The sequence below is a fragment of the Giraffa tippelskirchi genome, chromosome 4 (assembly GCF_054371585.1).
Source record: "Giraffa tippelskirchi isolate mGirTip1 chromosome 4, T2T-mGirTip1v1.2.pri, whole genome shotgun sequence".
Taxonomy (NCBI): Eukaryota; Metazoa; Chordata; class Mammalia; order Artiodactyla; family Giraffidae; genus Giraffa; species Giraffa tippelskirchi.
The window spans coordinates 196,015,504-196,029,207 of NC_137278.1; the positions used below are offsets into that span (position 1 = coordinate 196,015,504).

The following is a 13,704-nucleotide window of genomic DNA, read 5'->3' on the forward strand; positions in this document are numbered from 1 at the left end:
TCTGTGGGAGAATGAGAGCAGGGGAATCTCCTTTTCTGTCATCTTGATGTCAAATATGAATACAGAAAAAGTGCAATAATAGAATTAAAATCAGTTAAATATCAGACTTTCTGTAATTCCTGTCTCAGAAGAAAAACTTGTAATAGGAACTGTTTGGCAAAATCACAGTCCCATAAACTTCCAATAGAACTCACTCTCTCCCAAGTTCATTGACAAATCCTGGGGTTTCAACAGAGATGGTTAGGACCACACCCCCTCTTCTATGACTCTTTGAGCTTCCTTAACTCATGTTCTTTCCCACTGAAGTCATCTAAGAAATTTTTGGAATTTTTGCCATTAAAAATTATCAGAAAAATATAAAAACCATAAATGTTGATTATTTATAATGTCTATATTTCTTCTCTCAGACAACCTCTCTACAGGTTGCCATGCACTCATGGATCCTGCTTCATGATTTTCCTTACCTAATTCACTTGAGGACTAGCTCCTGGGAGAGAAAACTATTGAAAATAATAGCCTCACAAGTCTCAGGAATGTTTTCTAACTTTGTCTGGAGAATAGATCTCTACTCTGTCATAGTCCATGTCTCTCTGGGGTGGTTCTGTTCTTCATATGTCTGCATTCATATTTGAGTGCCAACACATTATGCAACTTCCTTGGGCTCTCTAGTCCTGGGCTCTTAAATGTGAAATTCACTTCTCCAATCAATGATAAATTACATGTTCCTGGTATTCAGCCATTTCTGATGATAGGTTTTTGACTCTGTGGTTTCCAGGCCTGTAGATAAGGAATTCATATTTCCAAACATCCTCAGAGTATACGTTGTTGGGATACAGCCATCCCAAACTGTCCCTGCAAATTCTTCTGAATTTCTCTCAGAATCTTGTTCATGAAAAGGCAACTCTGAAAACAACCATTAAATTCTCTCTCCATGCCCCATTCCTGGAAAAGAAAAGCATTCACATCATTGCCTGTGATGTGTTGTTTCCGTTTGTCAAGTCGGGATCAAGAACATTCACTGTGTTTGCTTGTCTGTTTCTCTTAGGATTTATGCGTCTAGCTGAAGGAGATGGACCCTGCTCAGGGAGAGTAGAAGTTCATTCTGGAGAAGACTGGACCCCAGTGTCTGATGGAAACTTTACATTCCCCACTGCACAGGTCATCTGTGCAGAACTGGGATGCGGCAAGGTTGTGTCTGTCCTGAGACACATGCCCTTCAGAGAGTCAGGTGGCCAGGTATGGACTGAAGAGTTCAGGTGTAAAGGGAAGGAGCCTGAGCTCTGGTCCTGCCCCAGAGTGCCCTGTCCAGGGGGCACTTGTCAACACAGTGGAGCTGTTCAGGTTGTCTGTTCAGGTGAGATGTAGATAAGGTTTATAACCTCTCTGCTTACCGTGTTCAGGTGAGAAAATCAGAGTGTGCTGAAACCCTGTTTTCTTCTACCAATGTACACAGAAGTCCGACTCATGAAAAATGGCTCCTCTCAGTGTGAGGGGCAGGTGGAAATGAGCATTTCTGGACGATGGAGAGCTCTCTGTGCCTCCCACTGGAGTCTGGCCAATGCCAATGTTGTCTGTCGTCAGCTCGGCTGTGGAGTTGCCATCTCTACCCCCAGAGGACCACATTTTATGGAAGGAGGTGATCAGATCTCAACAGTCCGATTTCACTGCTCAGGGGCTGAGTCCTTCCTATGGAGTTGTCCTGTGACTGCCCTGGGTGGTCCTGACTGTTACCATGGAAACACGGCCTCTGTGATCTGCTCAGGTAAGAGAGGGTGAAGGGTTACTGGTACTCAGGATGCTCCTGAGGTGAAATGTCCTGAAGAGCACAGAGTGACAGGAAACTGGCATCAAAAGTCAGATATTTCATGGTGAAATGTGGTTCTTCTCATTGTTCATTCATTTTTCAGTTCAGGAAAAGAGTGGTAAGGGGAAATAATGTAATTTTAAGCAACGCTATTATTTAAATAGAGCCAGATATCCTGGAATGTGAAGTCAGGTGGGCCTTAGAAAGCATCACTACGAACAAAACTAGTGGAGGTGATGAAATTCCACTTGAGCTATTTCAAATCCTCAAAGGTGATCCTGCGAAAGTGCTGCACTCGATATGCCAGCAAGTTTGGAAAACTCAGCAGTGGCCACAGGACTGGAAAAGGTCAGTTTTTGTTCCAATCCCAAAGAAAGGCAATGCCAAAGAATGCTCAAACTACCACACAATTGCACTCATCTCACATGCTATTAAAGTAATGCTCAAAATTCTCCAAGCCAGGCTTCAGCAATACATGAACCATGAACTTCCAGATGTTCAAGTTGGTTGTAGAAAAGGCAGAGGAACCAGAGATCAAATTGCCAATATCCGCTGGGTCATCAAAAAAGTAAGAGAAGTCCAGAAAAACATCTATTTCTGCTTTATTGACTTTGCCAAAGCCTTTGACTGTGTGGATCACAATAAACTGTGGAAAATTCTGAAAGAGATGGGAATACCAGACCACCTGACCTGCCTCTTGAGAAACCTGTATGGAGGTCAGGAAGCAACAGTTAGAACTGGACATGAAACAACAGACTGGTTCTAAATAGGAAAAGGAGTACGTCAAGGCTGTATATTGTCACCCTGCTTATTTAACTTGTATGCAGAGTACATCATGAGAAACGCTGGGCTGGAAGAAACACAAGCTGGAATCAAGATTGCCGGGAGAAATATCAATAACCTCAGATATGCAGATGACACCACTCTTATGGCAGAAAGTGAAGAAGAGCTAAAGAGCCTCTTGATGGAAGTGAAAGAGGAGAGTGAAAAAGTTGGCTTAAAGCTCAACATTCAGAAAACTAAGATCATGGCATCTGGTCCCATCACTTCATGGGAAATAGATGGGGAAACAGTGTCAGACTTTATTTTGGGGGGCTCCAGAATCACTGCTGATGGTGATTGCAGCCATGAAATTAAAAGACGCTTACTCCTTGAAAGGAAGGTTATGGCCAACCTAGATAGCATATTGAAAAGCAGAGACATTACTTTGCTAACAAAATTCCGTCTAGTCAAGGCTATGGTTTTTCCAGTGGTCATGTATGGATGTGAGAGTTGGACGGTGAAGAAAGCTGAGCGCCGAAGAATTGATGCTTTTGAACTGTGGTGTTGGAGAAGACACTTGAGAGTCCCTTGGACTGCAAAGAGATCCAATCAATCCATCCTAAAAGAGATCAGTCCTGGGTGTTCATTGGAAGGTCTGATGTTGAAGCTGAAACTCCAATACTTTGGCCACTTCATGCGAGGGGTTGACTCATTGGAAAAGACCCTAATGCTTGGTAGGATTGGGGGCGGGAGGAGAAGCGGACGACAGAGGATGAGATGGTTGGATGGCATAACTGACTCGATGGACATGGGTTTGGGTAGATTCCGGGAGTTGGTGATGGACAGAGAGGCCTGGCGTCCTGCAATTCATGGGGTCGCAAAGAGTCGGACACGACTGAGCGACTGAACTGAACTGAACTGATAGAAAGCAATGTATAAGCAGTAAGTGTAGGCTTCAGTCATGTACCCAGATCAGCAAAGAGAACACTCCCAGCACCACAGTCGCTGTTGCCTCCCCATAACTGTGTCTCCCTCCTCTCCAGTTAAGACTGCTTACCTAACTTCTACTATCACAGAGTGTTTTGTCATTGTTTGAACTGTATATAAAATTACGCAGTGTGTTTTCTTTTGTGTATAACTTTGCATCAGCATTATATTTGAGATTCACTCATGAGGTTGCTTGTAGAAGCATTTTATTCATTTTTATTACTGGAAAGTATGTCTTTGAAAGATCACACGACCATGAATTGGTCCAATCCGCAATAGATAGTAGAGATCTGAGTTGTTTCCTGTTCTTGACTATTACAAATATGACGCTACAACTTACCATGACAACGACTTTGGGTGCAAACATGTTGTTTATCTTGTGTGTTTAACCTTTGGTCTTTCATTTTCATTTTCTTAATGGTATGGTGTTCTTGGATGAGCCAAGCTCTTAATCTTAAGAAATTGCAATTTACCAACTTATTCCTTTACTTTTAATGCTTCTTATATCTTTTCAAAAGAACTTTGTCTACTCCAAGACCATAAAAACATTCTCCAAGAGTATCTCATATAAGTTTAATTATTTTTCTCTTGCGTAGAATTGTGTATCCCTTCTGCAATTGATAACTGTGTAAGATAAGATCAAGTTTCATATGGTATCAAATTGACTCAGAATCTATTTCTGAAAAGATTCTTTTCCCCACTGCAGTGCCACCTTTGTCATAAGAAGAACCGCATATGTGTGAGTCTTTACTAAGACTCTTCATTCTCTTCCGTTGTATCATTTGTCTATCTTTGCACCAATACTGCATTTATTAATTATTGTAACTTTATAGTAAGTCAGGATAATTTTAGTGTAAAGAGTTACTTTATATTATTAACTCTTCTACCTCTGTTGCTGTTTTGGTCAAGTGTGTTGGTCATTCTTGTTCTTTAGTATATTATTTCAATTTTGGAATCAGCTTTTCATTTTTTAAAAAAATTGTGTATTTATTTGATGGTGTTGGACATTAGCTGCAGCATATGGATCTTCATTATGTCTTGAGGGATCTTTTGTTATGACACATGGACTGCATAGTTGTGAAGCTCCAGCTGAGATGCTCTGTGGCATATGGGATCTTAGTTCTCACACCAAGGATCGAATCTCAGTTCTCTGCATTGCATGGCTGATTCTCAATCATTGGACCAGGAGAGGCATTCCTCAGCTTGTCATTTTTCATCAAAAAAAAAAAAAGTGCGGTTTTTTTTTTTTGAGATTAGAGTTAATCTACACAGAAATTTGAGGTGATTGACTGACAATGTTGAGTCTTCCAATTCATTGACACCGTATATATATGTATATCCCTCCATTCAGTTAGGTTTCCAATTTGTCTCCAAGGCTTTTCCCATCTTCTGCTAGGTTTTTCTCCCAGGCATTTTATGTTTTTGGTGTTATAAGTATTTCTTTTAGTGGAAGTGTCCTAGGAATGATTTATCTCTGACTTGTTTTTACTTTTCCCTTTTTTTATTTTAATGTAATTTGAGACTTACAGAAAAGGAGTAAGAATAATAAAAGAATCCAGAAGACATTTAGCTGGATTTCTCAATGTTAGTATTCTGCTTTAATCTCTCCCCTCAATTGACACCTCTCTCTATCTCTGTTTCTGTCTTTTGTTCTATCCCCCTCCCACCACATTTCTCCATGAATATGTAAAATCTTTCTGAATTAGGTTGCAGACATGGTGTCTCTTTACCTCTAAAATGCTTCAAGGGATTTCCTTATGTAACCACACTTCAGTCAAGTCATCAGACCACTTCTGCTCCAGATGACATCTAAGTGCAACCACATGAAAGACTCTAAGACAGAACTGCCAAGTGGGATCTTTCCGAAATTACTTACCCAGGAAGTCTTAAGCAAAATGAAGTATATATTTTTGCTTAAGTGCCTAAGTTTTATGGGAAAATTTATTATACCGCAATAAAACCAGGACACGCCTCTCTGGTGACTCAGCGGTAGAGAACCCTCCCGCCAAGTCAGGAAACACGAGTTCCACCCCTGGGTCTTGAAGATTCCCTGGAGATAGAAATGGAAACCTACTCCAATATTCTTGCCTGAGAAATCCCGTGGACACAGGAGCCTGGTGGGCTATATTCCATATGATCCCGAAAAATATCAGACATGACTGAGAAACTAAACAACAACAATAGCAACCAGGACACTTATCATATGACCTGCATCTCCAAAGAGAAGACCATTTGTCCTCTGATCTCTGTTTACTGTTTCTACTTTATGTCAAGCTAATGTGCTGAAACGGTCATCCTTTATATCTTAACATTGGCTGTTAAGTTTTTCAGCACTAGAATTTTCTCTGTTTTTATTTTGTCAATTTCTTTTGTCAATTAATTCCATGAGGCCTTCAATCATGGCTATTTAAATTCTCCATCAGATAACTCTTGTAACTGAACAACTTGGGAAATTCTATCCAATGTCTTTTTCCTCCTGGTTTTCTATAAGATTTCTTTTATATGTGTATTGCTTTTAATAAAAACATTGTAGATGAAAGAGTGATAGAATCCCTTTGGGAAAGATTTTATTTTGCTTTTCCTGTTTATGGATAGATTTAGAGACAAAACAGCTTATTTAACTCATTCTTAGTGAAATGGTTGGCTGAAAACAATTGTGGCACTGGCAGAAGCAAACTCTCCCTAGAGACGGTGAACCCTAAATTGATAACCTTACTGTTACATTTCAACAGTGCATGAACCGTGAACTTCCAGATGTTCAAGCTGGTTTCAGAAAAGGCAGAGCAACCAGAGATCAAATTACCAACATCTGCTGGATCATCAAAATAGCAAGAGAGTTCCAGAAAACATCTATTTCTGGTTTACTGACTATGTCAAAGCTTTTGACTGTGTGAATCACCACAAACTGGAAAATTCTTAAAGAGCTGGGAATACCAGACCACCTGACCTGCTTCTTGAGAAATCTGTATACAGGTCAGGAAGCAACAGTCAGAACTTGACACTGAACAATACACTGGTTCCAAATAGGGAAAGGAGTACGTCAACACTGTCCATTGTCACCCTGCTTATTTAACTTATATGCAGAGTACATCATGTGAAGTGCCAGGCTGGATGAAGCACAAGATGGAATCAAGACTTCAAGAAGAAATATCAATAATCTCAGGTATGCATATGACAGCACCCTTATGGCAGAAAGTGAAGAAGAACCAAAGAGCCTTTTGATGAAAGTGAAAGAAAAGATTGAAAAAGTTGACTTAAAACTCAACATTCAGAAAATTAAGATCATGGCATCTGGTCCCATCACTTCATGGCAAATAGATGGGGAAACAGTGGAAACAGTGACAGACTTAATTTGGGGGGTTGGGCTGCAAAATCACGGCACCTCAACCATGAAATTAAAAGATACTTGCTCCTTGGAAGAAAAGCTTTGACCAACCTAGACAGCATATTAAAAAGCAGAGACATTACTTTGCCAACAAAGTTCTGTCTAGTCAAGGCTATGGTATTTCCAGTAGTCATGTATGGATGTGAGAGTTGGACTATAAAGAAAGCTGAGTGCTGAAGAATTGATGCTTTTGAACTGTGGTGTTGGAGAAGACTCTTGAGAGTCCCTTGGACTGCAAGGAGATCGAACCAGTCCATCCTAATGGAAATCAGTCCTGAATATTCATTGGAAGGATTGATGCTGAAGCTGAAACTCCAATACTTTGGCCAGCTGATGTGAAGAACTGACTCATTGGAAAAGACCCTCATGCTGGGAAAGATTGAAGGCGGGAGAAAAAGGGGACGACAGAGGATGAGATGGTTGGATGGCATCACTGACTCGGTGGACATGAATCTGAATAAATTCCGGGAGTTGATGATGGACAGGGAGGCCTGGTGTGCATTCAGTCCATGGGGTTGCAAAGAGTTGGATATGACTAAGCGACTGGACTGAACTGAACTGAACTGTTACATTAACATTGTTTATTTCAGACTTCATCACTAGGTCATTATTTAGCTTAGTTCAATTTCCTGTTTTTCAACCCACCAACCCTCTAATCATTACTGTTTCTACAGGAAACCAGACCCGGGTGCTGTCCCAGTGCAATGAGTCCGTGTCTGAACCAGCAGGCTCTGCAGCCTCAGAGGAGAGCGCCCCCTACTGCTCAGGTGAGGTCCTATAGGACAGAAGATCCTTCTCATTTCCCAGGTCACCGCCCCATTGTCCCATTTCTCTCTCCTCAGACAGCAAACAGCTCCGCCTGGTGGACGGGGGCGGACCCTGTGCCGGGAGAGTGGAGATCCTTGACCAGGGCTCCTGGGGCACCATCTGTGATGACAGCTGGGACCTGGACGATGCCCGCGTGGTGTGCAGGCAGCTGGGCTGTGGAGAAGCCCTCAATGCCACGGGATCTGCTCACTTCGGGGCAGGATCAGGGCCCATCTGGCTGGACGACCTGAACTGTACAGGAAATGAGTCTCACGTGTGGAGGTGCCCTTCCCGGGGCTGGAGGCGGCACGACTGCAGACACAAGCAGGACGCGGGGGTCATCTGCTCAGGTCTGAGCTGCACACTGTCCACAGGCTGGAGGAGGGGTGGAGCTCTGGAGACCAGGAGTCTGAGTCCTGAGGGAGATATACTGAAAGGACTAGAGAAAGAGGCTTCCTTGCATGGAGCCTACATTTCCAGCAGATATGAAGACTAGGTGTTTTTACTTCCTCCTGCAGCAGCTGATGTTCTAGTCCTTTCTTCTCAGCAAAGTTTCCTGGCAGAGCTCTTTCTTAGAATGTCCAGTTGATCGTCAGATTCACCTTGCCTTACATACGGGACGAAAATCTTAAGTCCATGGTACTAGTTTCTGTTTGCTTCTGTGACAAATTACCACATAGTGGTTTAAAACAACATATATTTATTGCCTTAGAGTTCTGTAGGTTCAAGGTTCAACAGGATCTCCCTGGACTTGAATCAAGGTTTCAGCAGGGCCACATCACTTCTGAGGCTTTGGTGAAGAATCCCATTTTTCATATCAAGTTTCTTTTCAAACCATCTGCATTCCTTGGCTCATAGACTCCCTTCATCCACCATCAGACCAGCAATGCTGCAGTCTGTAGCCATTATCCAGAGTCACACCTCCCTCTAGCCAGAGCCAAGAAAGTGCTTCTGTAGGTTTGGCCAAAAGGTTCCTTCTTTTTTTCCTGTAAGAAGGTCTAGTAACAGTTAGTTGTTTCTCACTTCATTTGAAACAATTTTGTTAGATTGCTTTGTGGCAGCTATCATATCAGCATGCATCTTTTCTTAAAAAAAAATCAAAATTGGTGATTTTTTGTGTAGCCATTTTAATACTGAAAACGGAAGAAAAAAGCAATATTTTCACATATTATGTTTATTATTTCAAAAAAGGATACAAATGCAACTTAAATGCAAAACAAATTTGTAGAGTGTATGGAAGTATGGTGACTGATCAAACTCATCAAAAGTGTTTTATGAAGTTTTGTGTTGGAAATTTCTCACTGGAGGTTACTGCACAGTAGGGTAGACCAGTTGAAGTTGATAGCAATCAACTTGAGATATTACTTGAAGACAATCAATGTTAAATGATGCAGGAGATAGCCAACATATTAAAAATATCCAATCAAGCATGGATAGTCATTTGTACCAGATTGGTTATATTAATTGTTTTGATGTTTGGGTTTCACATAGGTGAAAAAATCCATCATGGCAGTATTTCTACATGAGATTTTCTACTTAAACATAATGAAAACATTTTGCTTTTAAAACAAATTGTGATGGGTGATGAAAAGTGGATACTTCACAACAATGTGGAATGGAAGAGATTGTGGGGCAAGTGAAAAGAACCACCACCAACCACATCAAAGACCAGTCTTACTCCAAAGAAGGTGATGCTGTGTATGTGGTGGTATTGGAAGGTAGTCCTCTATTAAGGGAGTACCTTCCAGAAAACCAAATCATAATTTCAACAAGTACTGTACCTCACTAGACCAACTGAAAGCAGCACTTAATGAAAACCACTCAGAAATGATCCAGAGAAAATGCATAATCTTACATCAAGATAATGCAAGACCACATATTTCTTTGTAGGCCAGGCAAAAACTGCCACAGTTTGGCTAGTTGTGCTTCATCAGCTGTATTTACCAGACACTGAAGTTTCAGCTTTCCATTTATTTAGATCATTACAAAATTCTCTTAGTGGAAAAAAGTTTAAATTCCCTGAAAGACTATAAAACACACTTGGAATAGTTCTTTGCTTAGAAAGATAAAAGTTTGGGGAAGACGGAAATATGAAGTTGGCTGAAAATGGCAGAAGATAGTGTAACAAAATGATGAATATGCCGTTTAATCAAGTTCTTGGTGACATGAAAAATATCTTTTATTTTTACTTAAAAACCAAAGGAACGTTCTGGCCAACCCAATAAGAATGTGATTAGACTGGGTTCACATAGTTAATGCACAATAGTCCAACTTAATCTCACCATCTCTCGATTCTTACCTTAATCACATCCGTGAAATCCATTTTGCCAGGTAAGGTAACATATTCATGGTTTCAGGGATTTGCATGAGACATTTGCAGGTTCATTTTTCTGCCACCTCCCCAATATCATATCACATCCCTCTCACACTCTCTTAGAGGTTTGGTCAGGAAGCAGAATTCAGCACACACACACACACACCTCCCCCGCACAGGTGCCCAGGTTGCTCTTCCTCTCTGTTCACATTCACTACATCATGGTGGTAGAATGGTTTAAAAAGATAGGCACAAATGGAAAGTCAGGTAAAAGGGAGACAGCTTTGGTCTTATCACCTAATGGGTGTCTCCTCAACTGGTTCAGGGATGAATGGCCACTATTTCTGGGCGAGAGGAAAACCCAGAGCACTGAGTGAAGTTCTCACAAGTCCTGATTCCTCCCTTTTGATCCTAGAGTTCCTGGCTCTCAGAATGGTGAGCGAGGACCAGCACTGTGCTGGGTGGCTGGAAGTTTTCTACAACGGAACCTGGGGCAGTGTCTGCCGAAGCCCCATGGAAGACATCACCATGTCCATCATCTGCAGTCAGCTTGGCTGTGGGGACATTGGAACCCTCAACTCTTCTGTGGCTCTTAGAGGAGGCTCTAGACCCCGGTGGGTAGATGGAATCCGGTGTCGGAACACTGATACCTCTCTCTGGCAGTGTCCTTCTGACCCTTGGAATTACAGTTCATGCTCTTCAAAGGAGGAAGCCTACATCTCATGTGCAGGTGACTTACTGTTTGTTTCTGTGTTTGTCTTAAACTCACAGAATGTTAATAGTGAGATTATATATTTTCATATTTAAGTCATGAATTTAACATAGGTCCACAGAATGAAGTTAAGACCAGTTCAGTTCAGTCACTTAATTGTGTCTGACTCTTTGTGACCCCATGGACTGAATGCCCGCCAGGCCTCCCTGTCCATCACCAACTCCCAGGGTCTATTCAAGCTCATGTCCATCACATCGGTGAACCCATCCAACCATCTCATCCTCTGTCATCCCCTCCTCCTCCCGCCTTCAATCTTTCCCAGCATCAGAGTCTTTTCAAATGAGTCAGTTCTTCGCATCAGCAGGCCCAAGTATTGGAGTTTCAGCTTCAGCATCAATCCTTCCAATGAATATTTAGGACTGATTTCCTTTAGGATGGGCTGGTTGGATCTTCTTGCAGTCCAAGGGACTCTCAAGAGTCTTCTCCAACACCACAGTTCAAAAGCATCAATTCTTCAGTGCTCAGCTTTCTTTATAGTCCAACTCTCACATCCATACATGACTACTGGAAAAACCATAGCCTTGCCTAGATGGACATTTGTTGGCAAAGTAAGGTCTCTGCTTTTTAATATGCTGTCTAGGTTGGTCATAGCTTTTCTTCCAAGAAGCAGGCATCTTTTAATTTCATGGCTACAGTCACCATCTGCAGTGATTTTGGAGCCCTGAAAAATAAAGTCTGTCACTGTTTCCGTCGTTTCTCCATCTATTTGTCATGAAGTGATGGGACTCTATGCCATAAGCTTATTTTTCTGAATGTTGAGCTAAAAGCCAACTTTTTCACTCTCCTCTTTCACTTTTATCAAGAGGCTCTTTAGTTATTCACTTTCTGCCATAAGGGTGGTATCACCTGCATATCTGAGGTTATTGATATTTCTCTTGGTGATCTTGATTCCAGCTTGTGCTTCTTCCAGCCCAGGGTTTCTCATGATGTACTCTGCATATAAGTTAAATAACCAGGGTGACAATATACAGTCTTGACGTACTCCTTTCCCTATTTGGAACCAGTCTGTTGTTCCATGTCCAGTTCTAACTGTTGCTTCTTGACCTTCATACAAATTTCTCAGGAGGCAGGTCAAGTGGTCTGGTATTCCCATCTCTTTAAGAATTTTCCACAGTTTGTTGTGATGCACAAAGTCAAAGGCTTTGGCATAGTCAAAAAGCAGAAGTAGATGTTTTTCTGGAACTCTCTTGCTTTTTCAATGATCCAGCAGATGTTGGCAATTTGATCTCTGGTTCCTCTGCCTTTTCAAAACCCAGCTTGAACTTTTGGAAGTTCAGAGTTCACATACTGTTGAAGCCTAGCTTGAAGAATTTTGAGCATTAGTTTGCTAGCTTGTGAGATGAGTGCAATTGTGTGGTGGTTTGAGCATTCTTTGGTATTGCCCTTCTTTGGGATTAGAATTAAAACTGAGATTTTCCAGTCCTGTGGCCACTGCTGAATTTTCCAAATTTGCTGACATGTTGAGTGCTGCACTTTCATAGCATCATCTTTCAGGATTTGAAATAGCTCAACTGGAATTCCATCACTTCCATTAGCTTTGTTCCTAGTAACGCTTCCTAAGGCCCACTTGACTTCACATTCCAGGATGTCTGGCTCTAGGTAAGTGATCACACCATCATAGTTATCTGGGTCATGAAGATCTGTTTTGTATACTTCTGTGTATTCTTGGCAACTCTTCTTAATATCTTCTGCTTCTGTTAGGTCCATACTATTTCTGTCCTTGATTATGCTCATCTTTTCCTGAAATGTTCCCTCAGTGTCTCTAATTTTCTTGAAGAGATCGCTAGTCTTCCCCATTCTATTGTTTTCCTCTATTTCTTTGCATTGATTACAGAGTAAGGCTTTGTTCTCTCTTCTTGCTATTCTTTGGAACTCTGCATTCAAATGGGTATGTCTTTCCTTTTCTCCTTTGCCTTTAGCGTCTCTTCTTTTCTCAGCTGCTGGAGTCCAGCTCTGGCAGCCAGGGTAACGCCCTGAAGGGATGAATGAGGTCGGCGAATGAAAATGATGCAGTTTCTCGCTCAAAGCACTGGGCTGCATGTTTATTTTAAGCATCAGGTTTTCTTTTATACTTTTACAAAAACATTAGGTCAGAGGTATGACATCTTCAGTTTCCCCTTACCCATATTTGCTGTCTCCATAAATCATTGTTGTCCTTCAGAGTTCCCTCTTAAGTGTCCTTGTGATAACATTGTAACTCAAGTTTGTCTCTGGGCTGTATATCACATTCCTCAGTTTATTCCTTATCTCTTTAAATCCTGTTATCCCCTAGTAACTTAAGCTCATCATCTCCTAAAAAGGCTTTTAGCTATTAGTATCTCTAAAATACCTAGTTTCCCATGTATATTATCATATGTGAAACAACACCATTCCATGTTTGATGCATGAGACAAATGCTCAGGGCTGGGGCACTGGGATGACCCAGAGGGATGGGATGGGGAGGGAGGTGGGAGGGGAGTCCAGGAAGGGGAACACATGTAAAGCCATGGCTGATTCATGTCAATGTATGGCAAAAACTACTACAATATTGTAAAGTAATTAGCCCCCAACTAAAATAAATAAATTTATTTTTAAAAAAAATAAATAAAATACCTAGTTTCCATAAGCTATAGTAAAATATGCCAACACTACAACATACCTTAAACTTTTAGCTTCCAACCATTCCCAATTATTCCTAACACCTAAACTCAGCAAACTTCTTTTGCCATAAACATTCCCCTTACAGGCAGGTTTCAGATAACAGTGTTTCCCATGGCCTCAAGCTGCAGCCTATGTGCTCATCCTGGAACATTCTTTGTAAAGATCCTTGAACAAATGTCAGTAGTTAACTTCATGGATCATAACATTCTTTCCAGCCAACTCAATCGGAGGAA

The 13,704-nt window shown here is 41.4% G+C and overlaps 1 protein-coding gene across 9 annotated transcripts in view; it reads left to right on the top strand.

The window, feature by feature from the left end:
* The window catches only part of LOC145544785 (antigen WC1.1-like), a 50,691-nt gene that overhangs the window by 16,431 nt on the left and 20,556 nt on the right, over positions 1-13,704 (top strand). For 7 of the 9 annotated variants that reach the window (XM_081587975.1, XM_081587976.1, XM_081587978.1 and 4 more), the window contains exons 3-7: positions 1,046-1,354; positions 1,454-1,762; positions 7,613-7,705; positions 7,781-8,095; positions 10,475-10,789. In XM_081587975.1, the coding sequence (XP_081444101.1) occupies positions 1,046-1,354; positions 1,454-1,762; positions 7,613-7,705; positions 7,781-8,095; positions 10,475-10,789 (1,341 nt within the window). Of the gene's footprint in view, positions 1-1,045; positions 1,355-1,444; positions 1,763-7,612; positions 7,706-7,780; positions 8,096-10,474; positions 10,790-13,704 lie in introns of all 9 variants that reach the window. The other 2 variants (XM_081587979.1, XM_081587983.1) reach the window with 2 other exon arrangements.